General features: G+C 43.9%; 1 protein-coding gene across 4 annotated transcripts in view; it reads left to right on the top strand.

Moving 5' to 3' along the window:
* The first annotated feature begins 2,260 nt into the window (after positions 1 to 2,260).
* The window catches only part of LOC112572072, a 131,544-nt gene continuing 119,427 nt past the window's right edge, over positions 2,261 to 14,377 (top strand). Inside the window, exon 1 of one of the 4 annotated variants that reach the window (XM_025251595.1) lies at positions 2,261 to 2,371. In XM_025251595.1, the coding sequence (XP_025107380.1) occupies positions 2,344 to 2,371 (28 nt within the window). In that variant the 5' untranslated portion in view covers positions 2,261 to 2,343. Of the gene's footprint in view, positions 2,372 to 5,579; positions 5,642 to 9,516; positions 10,393 to 14,377 lie in introns of those variants that run through there. The other 3 variants (XM_025251597.1, XR_003100937.1, XM_025251594.1) reach the window with 3 other exon arrangements.

Genomic DNA, 14,377 nt, shown 5'->3' with positions numbered 1-14,377 from the left:
CTGTGACAGACTGAACTCCGTCGTGTGAACGTGTCACAGAGGTCAGTAACCTTTTGTTACAGCAGTAGAGTTTGCACACAGTTTACTGTAAGAAGAAGTATACCGCAAAATTCTCTCTTCAAACCACTACAAGAGTGAACGACGACGATGACGATGATGATGTCATTCGTTTACTGATTCTTGTGTTTCCTAGTTGTATGTTTACCTTGTTTACCTTGTTAGTATTTCGTTCATTGCATGTTGAACGCGTCTCTTCTAAGAAAAACCGCTCTCTGCATGTTGTTGTTTGTTGTTGTTGTTGTTCTACTAATGATGTAGTTTTATTTTTCGCTTCTTTGTTGAAATGAGCTGCACGCCTCAACTAAGGAGTTTCGCTTTGAGTCTCTCTCTTTCTCTCTCTCTCCCCCTCCTCTCTCTCACTCAGGCTATGTATGGAGGTCGGGTTCTGTCAAGCTTTCATCGCAAACAGTTATTTTCAGAAATAAGTTACACGGATATGGGAGTTTAAATTACTTTCTTCCCTTTGATACGAAGCTGTGAGCAGGCAAATCACTGGTTGACAGGCGGCGTGGGACATCTTGTTGTGGGAGTTCAACCTTGTGTGTGTGTGTCTGTGTCTATTTGTGTGTCTGTGTCTCTGTGTGTCTGCATGCGTGTATGTCTCAATGAAAGTAATTTGTGTGAGCCACAGAGTTTCCCTCTTACACCTCCACACATGTCGGACTTGTATTTACCAACCAACCGTCACCTGTCCGTGTTTCTCACGGTGTGTGAGCTCCCAATGGCGGCATGTCGCTTTACTTTCGTAAAATAGAAATGTGTGTTAATGGGTTCAAACACTTTGTTAATTCCCTCTCTCGCCAACTGTCAACTAAGGAGCTCTAAGCCAGTCTTTCATATCGGTGAGCACGCCCTCCACAGGCAGGTCAACTACATTAGCAGGCTGTGTAGAGAGAAATCCTTTCAACGACTTGTAAAGAACCTCAGACCATCGCCAAAAACATCAGACGGCCTATCGTCGACTGGCAGCTTGTCAAACACAAAAACAAATGAATGAGAAATTTAACACTACAACAGCCGCTGGTCTGATGGAGCTTATTCTGGGAAATTTGTTTTATTGGAAGCAAACAAATATTATTCTATCTCATTGTGCAGAAGCAATACACTTTTGAAATAATTTTAGACTTTAACAGTTTTGCTGCTCGTCAGTAGAGGAAATGTCGGAGTGTGAAGGTGTGTTCTTACTTTGCTGTACCTTGTCACTAAGCATTTGTTTTGTAACTGAATCACTCCTCCCACGTATAACGGCCAGTTTAGAATTAATAAACTTAATCGTATGTCGTGTGTCATCTGAATTGCATGAATATATTTTATGCTGGGAAGCTATACCTGCCCCGGGCATCAGTGCTGGATGAATCATCGGTTACAAATGATGCAACTGACAGTTCTGCTTTACCTGTGTACACGACAGTACCTTCAGTCGGCTCTGCTGTGAACACCTGTAGTGTAGACTCTGCTGAATGTTTCGCTCACAATACCTTTATCAGATTAAAGAGTTCAGTGTAATGACACTCACTCATGTAACTGTATCACATGGAAGTTTACAGGTGGACTGCTGTCTGTCTGAGAGACCAACTCTTGCGAAGTTCTCGCTGATAGTCTCGGCGAGCCTAAACAATGAATGTGACTAAACCGGAAGCTTGGTACACACCAGCCTCGTTTTAGTAGTTAACTGGAAAAATCGCCTGCCAGCAGTCCAGTAATACAAGTCAGTGATATCACACAGAAATGAAATCAAAATCTGCTTTTTCTTGCACTTTTCCATTCTTTTAACTCTGCACGCGACATAAAAATAAACAATATTTTCAGATTTTTACTTCTATATGTACTTCTATATATATATATACTTCTATATACAGATATATATCGCCCATAGATCGTATATATTGCTTGCATTTTGATGGCAGCTCTCATCCACTCAGCTTTGCCTCTCTTATTTGTTGTGACTGTTGTTGTTTCCCCCCAAAAAAGCAGATGGTCAGGAGGTGACACTAAAGGCTTTTCGCTTCCCCTGTCGTTCATGGCTGAGAAATCGTGCGACTGTAAAAGTGTAAGCTAACAGGCTGTAAACCTCCGCCGAGAGATAGAGCTGTGAGATTACGAGGCTGTAAAGTCACGAGGAATTAATTCGCGCGTAGACCATGGAGAGGTCGAAGGGGGAAGTGATACAGACGGCAAGATCCAGCGTGCAGTTGGGCAACGTGTGTCACGTGATCACGAGTAGGTGCTACCTGGGTGCTACACTGTTACATAGGAGTGTTGAGCTGTTAGAGTGTGTGTGCCATGAGTGCTGACAGCACGCGGATCGAAGGTAAAGCCTCGCAACGAACTTTCTCTCTCTTCTTCCCTCTGTTGTTACCTCCCTTTCTCCCTCTGTGTGTGTGTGCGTGTCTTGATTTTATGTGTACAGGCGCACGCATGCACACACACACACATGCGCGCAAATTTACTACATCACAATGGTGAAGAAGGTAGTCTGTAAAATTGGTCGTTTTACACACAATATCAATAATGTAATATACAATAATTTCTATCACTACATTTTAATCTTTGGAAGCATTGATAGACATATGTTGGAGAGGGAGCGAGGGAGGGCAGAAACACTTCATGATACATCATGGCACCTCTCTTTCCTTCTCTCTCTCTCACGTACACGCAGTCTTTCATCTGTAGTCTTGGTAATCCTAGGTTAGTCTGTAGACTTAGTATAGTATCTGCTTATTCACGGATATAAGTAAACACGCGAGATAGTTTCTCTAAGACTTGTTTATTGTCGCTAGGCATACTCACTCATGTCACTTCTGGCTGAACAAGTGAAACCCCGATATGAAGTGCACACACCTGCATGAACACACCTTGATTGAAAGCTTGGGTTAGATGACACGTGTCCAGACTAAGGTTGTTAGGTGAGGCCCACAGTTGTCTGCTGCTCAGGTCTCGGTGGTCCTACCCAGCAAAATGTCTGATGGACAGGTGGGGACTCGATCTGATGCTGTTTCTTGGGAGGTTCCGAGGTCTTGTCAGAAAATTCTATTTGACAGTCTAGTTACAAATGAAGTGGACACAAACTTTCGTTACACATTTGGGTGCAAGGCAAGTGAATCCTATCTTTGAGGAATGACAACACCATTAGCAGAAAGATTAAGTTTGAGGACATCGACATAAAACGGACTTCTTGTAATGTTATCTCATGTTTAAACAAGAAATCTGCCTTTCACTATCTGGGACGACCAGTTTAGACGATTAAAAGTGATAGATGTCTGTAGCAAGCACACTGCTACATTTTCTTCGGGATCACATTGTTTGAAATCTTCAATAAATTTCTACTTCCTAGCGACAGTATTATAATAAATAACCATGAAAGAGAAGATATACGTGTTATTATCATGCTGTCATTAATTTCAGCCTCTCTTCAAATGATTTTGAGCCTCGAGATAAACTTGAATAGGTTCCTTGAATCTTGTGTGAGTACCTATGTTGTTGAGGTCACATCAGGTCACGTGATAATGTGGATCGTCAGGAGTTGAGAGGCTTAGAGCATGGCGCATCTTTTCTGTCTTTTGTTATCGAAATCCAGATGTATGAATACAATTTTTGCTATTCAAATTAGTAAAAAGTATTCTTGCTGGTATATGCATGAATGCGCACATATGCATGCACGGGAAGTTGCACCAAGGAAGAATCGTCTAGAAAAGATGCCTTTCGCAACAGTTTTATTGTCGAAAATTTCGTCCAAATGTGGTTTATGATTGGAACGGTTGGTCATAGATATAAACAACCTGGGGTAAACGTTGATGGCCCTCTCTTAATTATTGATACCCTGGTGCTGACGACACACACACCACCACACCAATGCTCTCTCTCGCAAGTTGTGGAAGTTTGGCAATGACAACAGTCTGGTGTCTTGCTGTCAGGCACTTCCTGTCTCGACGAGCAACTTGGGTCAACATTTGATGACAGGAGTAGTGGAGGACAACCTTTCCTTAATGGGGATGTCCTATAGGGTGAACTTTCCCACTGATCCCCGGCCACCAACACAGCTGCGCTTCATTTGTCCAACACCGGCTGACTGATGAGCTGTTGTCTTCTGTCTTCAGTCTGGCTTTGGCCCACAAGAGTTCTCCTGGCGGATCAAACGGAATCGATCTGTATTCAAGAGAAGGGTGCAAATGAGATGGTTGTTGATCGAACTGGAAAAAGGGCCTATTTATTTTTTTAAGTTTCTTTCCGACATCCTGGATGCAGCCCATCAGGGAGGGAGCAATGCCATCTGACCCATGAAGCCCAACTGATGTTTACAGCAGCGATGCATCATTAGTCCACAACTGTCTGTCTGCATACATGGCCTGCGAGACAATCCATCAGGATCAAACACAGATGGCGCTGTTGTCTTCATTAATCGTGCCCATGGTTAATATCCCCAGTTTGGGGTCTGGCTTACCCTGGTGGTTTCCGCTGATACCAGTGTCACGTGACCGGGCTGTACACTTGCCCAGAGTCGGCAGGAAGTTCGCTGGCAGCAAGCACATCTCGGTACAGGAAGACAGAAAACCCAGAGGAATAAAGATAATACATCCACGAGAGATAAGAATAAAGTAGAGGTTATAACACTGAGGTTATTATTAGTGGGTAGGGTGAGACAATAGTAGAATAGGATACAGAGGTAACAATGGAAGAAAACAGATGATGTGGAATTACTGAGGGATTGTTATATTGATATTTAATGGATTTACTGACGATAGACATAAACTAGAAATGAAATTACCTTAAATGAGAATAATCTTGTATGCAAATGTGTCATTTTTATTTTTAAGTGTTTTTCACTGATTGTCGACATATAACAAACATTTCCAGATTTTATTCGGGAAGTTTTGGAACAGCTAACTGCGCATGTCTAATCCGGTGGTCTGTCTGTTTGGAAGAACAAGATTTTCTATTTCTAGCAGAAAAGGCAATCTAGCAGACAGCCATCTTATCGGTTCGTTAACGACTATCAGAGTAATACACTGCGTGAAGCTGCCTGGCCCTGACACAGTTCTACCTCTCCTCCCATCCTCAGCAGCTCCTCCCACATTAACATTCATTTCGTTTTATTTTTTCCTTCGTCGTCATCCCCCTGACTCTGTCTGTGTGTCTGTCTGTGTGTCTGTTTGCCTGTAATTTTATCCATCCACACACACACACACGCACATTAATATACACACGTGTGTGAGCATCAAGTTTTATTCTTCCAACAAAATATTCAATGTCGCAGGTCAACCAAGCGATTTATCTACTGAGCTTCGTATCAAATTATTGCCACTGCAAATTGTCGGCCAGACAATAGATTACTCCGGGGACAGGGGGACTGGCATCATGTTTCTGTTGTAAATATTATTGTATTATTACATAATATTGCGCATGTCGTTATCACTGTTTCAACTAAAGCGAAAACAGAACAGGTAAACAACTGTTCCCTCCCCAGGTGTCTGTCAGGTCTAGACCTCGTGACATGTTGTTGCCCTGACACTAGGAGCTATCGCGACACACCGAGGGACTACATGACAACCGTTGTAAACTGAGATGAAGTCGTGGCGCGGAGGTAACTCTGACGACTAGAGGTCAAAGTTTACAATTACTACCATTAGAATAAAAGGAGAATTCTGTCATAAAATAATGCCACGTCGACTTAATAATATATAGACATTATAACCCTTCAGCAGGAGTGTATAGATATTACCACCCGGGGTAGGTTTGTACCTCTGGCTTTTTCAGATGCGATTTTATTGTCAGCTGATGATTTATCATTTCTTTTGAGAGAAGGGGGTTCATCTTTCTTTCATATTAATGACTTTGTAATGAACTGATAACCCTTCCTCTCTGTTAGTATAAGGTTGTGAGAAAAGTAAATAGCTTTCGTGTATTTTGTTAAAGAATTGTTGATATACGCTTGTAGAGCATACCCGTATAATTAAAAATGACATTAAAATGATTTTAATATCAAAAGCCACTGAACACCTTTTGATACCACAGATAAAAATGTCACACCTTTGTCTTCTTACTCCTCCTCTGTGTCTCTCTATCAATATTTCTCCTCTCTGTCCCCAGAAGAGCAGGTGACAAGGACACGGTCGGGTACAATATTTTGTCCCTGATGTCATGGCATGGCACACACTGTTTACACCCCACATTAATAGCAATTGATCTATCATCTTGTTTTGACCAGGGGCTGGCTTGTAAAAACATCGGTGTTCTGCTGGCATAAGGTTTCTGTTTCCGCAATTTGTCTGTAATTCCTGCGGGATGCTTATCTTGTAATGATCATGTGATCACATGCTATCCACCTCATCAGGAGCACGACTTCTTAACTAGAAAGCTTTGGTGTAGAGTTTATATATTGAACTATTTGCACTTATACTAAAGCCACAATCAGAGCAGAGTGATGAATCAACAGTTGCCAATAAAGACAAGGTATCTCTTCAACAAACACTCTGCAAAGCTCAGCTTGTCTCACGGTTAAAGGGTGAAAGGTTACAGCATCTGCATCTAATGAATGAAGAGAGAAGAGGACTGAGAAGGGATCGGGTGGAGCGTGGAGCTCGTTGACGTCGATGACGATCGCCACCCTGATGTAGGGTCTGCTTCCTCCTCGTCAACTGACATCCTTCTCTCTATCACAGACCGAAGAAAGTGGAATATACACAGGTCTGTGTAGAAAAAGGGTCTTTGAGGGGGTATGGGGTTGCTGACCTAATGGGAGTCCAGGCTGTTCTTTGATCACTACAACACAGTACCAGCCGCTGAAGAAGTCAAGCGGAACAGGTCAATGATTCAGAACCAAGGAGTGTATGAGGCACTTTAATCTTCACACAAGATCCAAAGAAAGCGAAGTCTGCGGCAATTAAGACAAGAAAACCGAAAAAAAAAAACGGTAACAGAGGGGCGTCTTTCTCTTTCGTCTTTCCTTTCACAATTCGACATTTGGCAGGCGACTGGGGAAGATGAAAGACCCTCATGCCGGTCGAGGGCAGAAGGAATGAGACATGGCAGACACGTGCTACAGTCAGGGTGACAAACTGTCGATAGGACTTATACCGGGTGTCTGACGTGTAGCGGCTGGTCCTACACTCGCTTTCTCTCACCCATCCATTCCTCAACTCCTCACACCCTCTACTCTACAAGTGCGACACGTGGTAGTCCACCGACTGTCACCGCTGCCTTCTGGTCATCAACATCGCCATTCTCGTTGTCGTCGCTCTACTGCCAGCATTATTGTTGACGGGGCAGTGAGTGGCTAGGTGGTTAAGTGAGAGTCACGTGACTTGGTTCGTGTTGTGGCTCTGGCCTACCTCTCTGACACCTGGTTGATGGGTTGACCACCGGTAGTCTCTCCGGTACTTCTCTTTCGTCCGCCCTCCTTGTTTAACAGCAGCAGGTCTCTTCGGAGGCCGCAACTTGTCTTTCGAGTGAATATTTGTCTGTTTGACTTTTACCTTTCAATTATTTTACTAATTTACATTACTGAACTTTTGTATTGTCATGGGTTAGCCAATTATAGTTTATTATTTTAACTTTATTTATTTATCTAATATGACAGCCAATAAACTATCATCACCACACTTATCATCACATCTAACTGTGTATGTATGCATGCGTCCACAAAACACATAGTTAAATACAAATGTTCACAGTATAGTGAACTGTAGGACAGGACAGCTGGAGGGAGGGACAAGAGGCTCTACTGGACTTTTCACACACTGGATTATTTATAAACAAATTCGTTGCTTTTAGAGACAAAGAGGGATTTGAAGAATCAAAGGAGGTCGGGGCAACATGTTCAATTTGCTCGAACCTTCACAAAAGCTGTGGCCCTGCAGGTCCCCATGTTACAAGGTGCATCGTCTCTGTCCTCCTTCTCTCAGTTCCTCTCTCCCAACGGACGTTGTCCTGTGACCGTTGGGAGTTGGTGTGAAGTACAGGCCGGGGCGTCCTACTGCCATCAAACACGCGGAGGTTGCCGGGCAAATTTGCCGAGGACACGCACGCTTTCCAAGTTTGCATCAAACCTAATTATATTTCCAACTCGCCATTCTCCACAGCGGAAGGAGTAGCGCCGCCTTGTGATGGCTGAGTGCAACAACTTGTCCATCACCGGGACAAATTTGTGAGGCCTTCCCAGCATGCTCTGTCTCCGCGTGGAGCCTGGGAGGTGGACGCTTGCGTTGCTTCTTCCATTAATTTGGACTGCTGGCTCTTCCTCCTCCAAAGCTATTTTCACAGGAAAGGAAAAAATGGACAGGATGCTAATTATCCTGCTGGCTGTGCCAGTGTGAAAGGGTAGGTAATTTTAATTATTAACTGAGAGTGGAGGCTTGCCTAATGCAATAGACGGGCTGAAAGTAGAGCCGAAGAGAAAACAACTTTCCAAATCACTTTATTCGTCTTTAAAAAAAAACAAAAAACAAGGAGGCAGAACAAAAAACTATTTTTGGATTTTTTTCTTTTGCGAATGAAGAATCTAACACTACACTCAGGTAAAAAGAATTGTCTGATGAAACTGGTTTTCTACCTCATTGACAGTCAATAGCGAGTCAGGTAGGCCAGGTAGGCGATATTGAAGCAGGTTTTTAATTAGATGGGTTCAGAAACTAAACTGTGTGAATAAACAGACAGCAGGTGTGCAAAAGAGGAAACAGAAGTAGGGTCTGTTCTTTAATGAGCGGGTAATTTACAGGGTTCTCTCTGAATAAGATGTCATCAAACCGTTCTAGCAGGATTTTAAAATTCACATGTTTACAGGTGGATAGAGTTTTGAAGTTTTACGGACATGTTAACAGAAACGCGTGGTTCTGGAAAGGTGAGTTAAGCTTAGCGAAAAAGTGTTTTAGGAAGTTAAGATTAGGGTTGGAAATATTTTTAACCCGAAAGCTAATACAAATTATATCTATGCCCCTCATGATAAGACACTATATTTACCCCTAAAGACTATACACTATCCTACTCTAACCTTAAGGATAGTACACTATGTGTATCCCTAGGAATATTACACTATCTTACTTTACCCCTAAGTATAATACACTATCTCTACCACTAACCCTAAGGCTACCCCGTTGTTATGCTACCTACGTTGTCTACCTCCACCCGTCCCGTCACGAAGTTCGCTCGCAGACCTCCCGACGGCGATTTGGTGAACTCTGCTTCTTTATGTAAAGACATCTGCTGCCATTCCAGAACACACGTGTCCCCATTTCATACTAGAAACGAGTGTCGTCCAGAATAAAAAGAAATTCGGAGGAATTTCAGTTGCCGGCATGTCTTCACGGTCGAGTGAACAGTCGTTACATTAACTGCCGGGCGACGAGAGGTCATTAGACAGCGCAGTCAGCTGACTCTTCGGTGCTCTCATACAACCAATACTTTCTCCAAGAGGTGAAAAAACTACTGAGTTGAATCTGTCTACAAAAACCACCGGCACTGCTATCATTTCGGCATCATTATAATTTTCATTCTCTTGCAAGTCACTGAAACTGTCATGGATCGCTGACTCCCACCAACTCGCCCCTCTACTTTGCCGCCTCGCGCTTTTCTTTGAACATGACAGATATCCACAGTTCTTGTCCATCGACACACAGATAGACTGAAACACCCTCATCCTTCTCTCCATCCATCCCCGCCATCGTCAGCAGGCGCACGCCGCAGTGAGGACACGTGCACCTCGCGTGTGTTGTCGCCACTTCAAGTGACGCACCGCCGTAGACGCGACTGCCGCATGGTGTCGTGGCGCTGCATGCTGCATGCTGCAGCAGTTCCCTCCTCATGTCCGCCACGACTCCACGCATCTTGTGGTCCAGGTCTCGCCTGGATCGATAGCCTTTTACTTTATTTGTTTCCTCCCTCCCACAACCCCTCGTCCTGCGCTTCATCTGTTCACTCGCTCTGCTGATGTTGTAGTCGGAGATAACGGCCACTTGTTCACTTTGTCCGTTCATTTCCTACTTCGCCATGGGAGGACAGTGCCGTGCGTCTCCACAGACTGAGACAACCTTTTGGTCAGTTTTTCCTTCTCCCAGGAACTTTGCCAGAGTTGGACCGCACCAGACTCAAGCGGTGACAGAAAGTTTTGTGCAGATGAACAATGCGATGTGGTTCTGGCCGTCAGACCGGGTGTCACTGGGGTAGCCACCCGTACACAACTTGTCCACGCAGCGGGAGGCACCAGGGTCAGGACCTGACTAGTCACGAGCAGATGTGCGCATCGTGGTGACACAAGTGGTATGCACGTGCTAGGGTTCAAAATGACAACACCCGTAGTCAACAAGCGAGGTCGACTCCTGCGCCTCTCCTTGTTCCACAGTAAGTTATTCTATTGTGTGTTCTCATCGTGCGTGAGAGAGAAAGAGAGGAAAATGAAAGATAAAATTCACAAAAACAGAAAATGCACGTGAGCGTTATAAACATCTTTCATTGTTGACCAAGCTTAGCTTACCCAGGCTGGATAGACTGGCTACCCCGCAGATAGCAGCTAAACCTTAGCTAGACTATCCACATCATTAACCAGCCGGTATTATGTTGGGAGGGTTGCATGCTGTTTTCATTTCCCCTGAAAGTAAAATCTGTTAACCAACACCAAACAGCAATCGGTGTGCTTTCCTCTTTTAATTGAACTTTCTGCCTAGAAGTAAAAATAGATTAATAGCTCTGTCGTTTAATACTTTAACGAGGGACATCGTTTCAACAGAATGAATGAATTTATCTTTCCGCCGCCATATGTTGCATTGTTGATTTATTTAATGGTTTGGGGGGCTTTTTTTTTTTTTTTTTTTTTGCTTTAGCAGTCGGTTTTTCACTCTTTGACCGGACAGCAAACCCTATTGAGACCAATTCTCGCTAATTTTCGTGCAGGCGGACAGTGAGGTCACTCAGTGACTCCTTTAACCGGGAGATAGTTTGCCGCTGGTCAAACATACTAACCCGGGTGTAACATTCTATCCGAGAAGTAGACACAAACTGTGAACCTAGACTAGCATTGAGTCTGAAAACCATCTTTATTGCAATCAAGACGCCGCTCTGTTGTCATAATGACTTTTAATTGTTTGTTTATTTTGTTTCGTAAAGAACATTAATATTGTCAACATGACAGGTGGTCATTAGCAACATATTCTGGAATCATAGATCGCGGTACGAGGAACACACGCACGTACCCATGCACGCGCACACGTATAAATATTAACACGTGCTTCTTTAAGGACATGACTGTAAGCTTGTAAACAAAATATTGATAACAATGGAGAAGCCATGCTACAGATTATTTTGTTTTGTCTCAGTCCTGAAGCTACAATTTAAACTAGTACGATGATACATTTGTAGATGACAGACTAACCTGTTCATTCACCTGTTAATTCTCTAGAAAATGGCCAAAGTGTGAATGTGTTTATAAACTTGTGGTCGTACTGGGAAATATTCAGTCATAACAAACTAGACATCAGACACAGGTAAAGAGGCAGTTGAAGTTGTTCATAACTCCATCAGTATAAGCCAATACATTAATTACTTGCACCTGGCACCTGTATACATATGACATCATATGCATATGACAGCTGTCGAATGGGCGAGCCGAAAGGAAATAATCACACCAACAATAAAAACAATATAACGGTGAAGCACATGACTTAGTTTCAATGCTGCCATTCTGCCATCTACTTTGGAGATAACAGAAATTAAAATAGTAATAAGTGAAGTTTCAGCAGAATATTGTGAGCGTGCAGTCACCATTGGTTGGTTGCTCATGAAGACAACTCATCCTTCTCTCTCTCTCGCCTGTGTCCTTCTCCTTTTCGTTTATCCATTTTGTTTGCAAGTAACTGTCTAAAATATTCAAAAATGTTGCCTGCTTTCTTTATAAAGCCCTTCAGATCAGGGAGAACAAATAGTTTGAAAATTACTGGTAAAGTTAATAACAAATTAATGTATGTTGTATCTGTATTCTGTAAGGGGACTGAATTTATTTATTCTGTACTTGATTTCCCCCAACATCGGTTATGGGCACGAGCCTCGCGAATAAAGAAAACATTGTCATTTTTTTCTCTCTCTCGTCTTTAAGCTCTTCCTTTCTTCTCTGGCCTGTCACAGTCTATCTACCTTCTTGTCTGTCTACCTGTCTCGCTCTATTGCTCGTTCTGTCTTTTTCTCGTCTTCTTCTTCCAAAACCGAAGGCAATGACCCCTGGTTGCCCTGCTGACGTGGCAGGTGAGTCATGTCCACCGTGGAGAAGCCCCACAGCTGTGCGCCAATCAATGAAAATAAAATTAGTGTTGAACTCTGCCTCTGAGGTATATATCTAAACATATGCTCTGTACCCCGGATTACTTGCCACCCTGTGAGTTATACCCGCAGATTGTAAAAACTCTCCGCCGCGATCAGATGACTCAGCGTCACCTAGCAACAGTTGTTGGCCTAGTTCTGTCAGCCACCCTGTATCTTTACAGATGCGAAAAGTTAATTTCGGGTTTTAAAAAAATAATTCTGATTACGTGGCTATTCCGGCTTCAGCAGTTTTTTTAGCAACGATTTTGTTAACCCTCCCTTCCTCGCATTCGCAACGAACACACGGCATTCCATGCAACGGTCAGAGAGGGAGGAAGATAAAGGGTTCGTGTAATGTCGTAATCCCGAAAAAAAATATCAACAGCGTTAGATAAGGTCAGAGGGCGGAATGGAACGAATAAAATGATGATCGATATGATTTTAATCGTCTGATATGTCAACGACGACTGGCCAGTCAGCGGAGGGGAGGGGAGTGCATCTGATGTTGATGATCTTGTCTTCGTCATCACGGTTCCAACGGTCAAGCTAACGGCGCTTTCTGGACCCCGCCTCCTCCACTTACTCTCCAAGACAATGGCCTTGACAACGACCCCAGGGGCAAGAGGTCACGGCACCCAACGCTTCTGTGCTGGCGTCAGCATCATTGTGCCGGCGATTAGCACCAGTCCCTCCCACGCACGGGAGGCTGGGTTGCGCCAGGTCACAGCGCACCACCGCCACTTAGGCGGCGACACAGTGGCCAGGGGAGACAAGCGGGGGAAAGCGGGGGGAAGAGTTATGCCGCTGCCAGCAGACAGTTGTACACCCGCAGGGGTGAAGGATGGAGGGTGGAAGGAGATATGCATCTTTGTGATGCCGCCTTGTCCGAGACAGCATTTTCTAGATCGCTTCTCGCCAAATGGTCACGTGCTGAGGTGAGAGGTCAGCGGGCAAGGACATGGCTCGGGATGAGGTTGTCGTCAGTGAATACGGTGGTTTATAGTTTGGCAAAGAAAAATGAGGACTTGACTCAGTTCAGTGGAGACGTGAATATAGAGAGAACGCAATGTTTTTTAATCATCATCGTCATCATCGTCGTCACTTTTTCTTTATTCATTCTCTGAACACAGATGCATCGAACGTTTTATGAAAGACAGTTAAGAGCTGTTCACTATGTCGCAAGGGACTGGAGCCTAGCTTCTCTGTCCAAACGAGCTCCAGACAGTTAGAGAGGTGCAGGATGAGAAGTGACAGAGGCGGAGGTTGACACAGTGGTTTACTGCCACAATCTCGGCGACAGACGTCCAAACGTCTGCTTTCTCTTCGTCACGAGGAATTAAGAGGCGCGGCGACGATTGGATGACAAAAAGAAGACAAAATGAAGATGACTCCCAGCTTCGTCCTCAAGCCAACGCTCGCCCACAAACGCCTCGTTTCCCGTCATCTTCTCTTAAGATTTATTTCTCTTTTTTTGTCTTTCATCTTCCTCTTTCTTTGATTCATCCGTCTCATCTTTCTGATTTTCATCACCATGTCTACCCCACCGAATACAATACCTCGCCTCCACTTGTCCTTTTTCTGTGCTCGCTTGCTTTCATAATAAAACCCGACCTCGATTGTGTTTTAGTCTCTTTTTTAAACCTCTGTACCCGCTTGTCCTCCTCAAACCACGTGATGCAAATGTTTGCATTCAGTTGAAAGCGTGAGTGCAAAGGTTAGTAGTAAAGCGAGGAGGGTCAGGGGGGCGCAGTACGGGAAAACGTTTCTCATTTCCCACAAATTATTCTAGTCACCCTCCCCCGCCTCCTCTTCTTCTTTTTACATCCGGGCCCTTGACCTTTTCCGACAGTATCTGAGGTGCAGGCACGTTCTAACCAAGAGCAACAAGAAATAAAAATTGTGAGAAAAAATATGTTAAGAATGAGAAAGGGAGAGAAAAAAGAAGTGAGAAGGGGGAGGGGAAAAATAGATGGGGAGAGAATAAGAGACGAAGGATGAAGGAAGGAACAAACGTAGGAAAAGAAGGAAGGTGAGA

This window comes from Pomacea canaliculata, linkage group LG9, assembly GCF_003073045.1.
Source record: "Pomacea canaliculata isolate SZHN2017 linkage group LG9, ASM307304v1, whole genome shotgun sequence".
In the NCBI taxonomy this organism is placed as follows: domain Eukaryota; kingdom Metazoa; phylum Mollusca; class Gastropoda; order Architaenioglossa; family Ampullariidae; genus Pomacea; species Pomacea canaliculata.
Note: the sequence above shows the minus strand (reverse complement) of the source record. Positions and strands in the feature narration are given on the sequence as shown.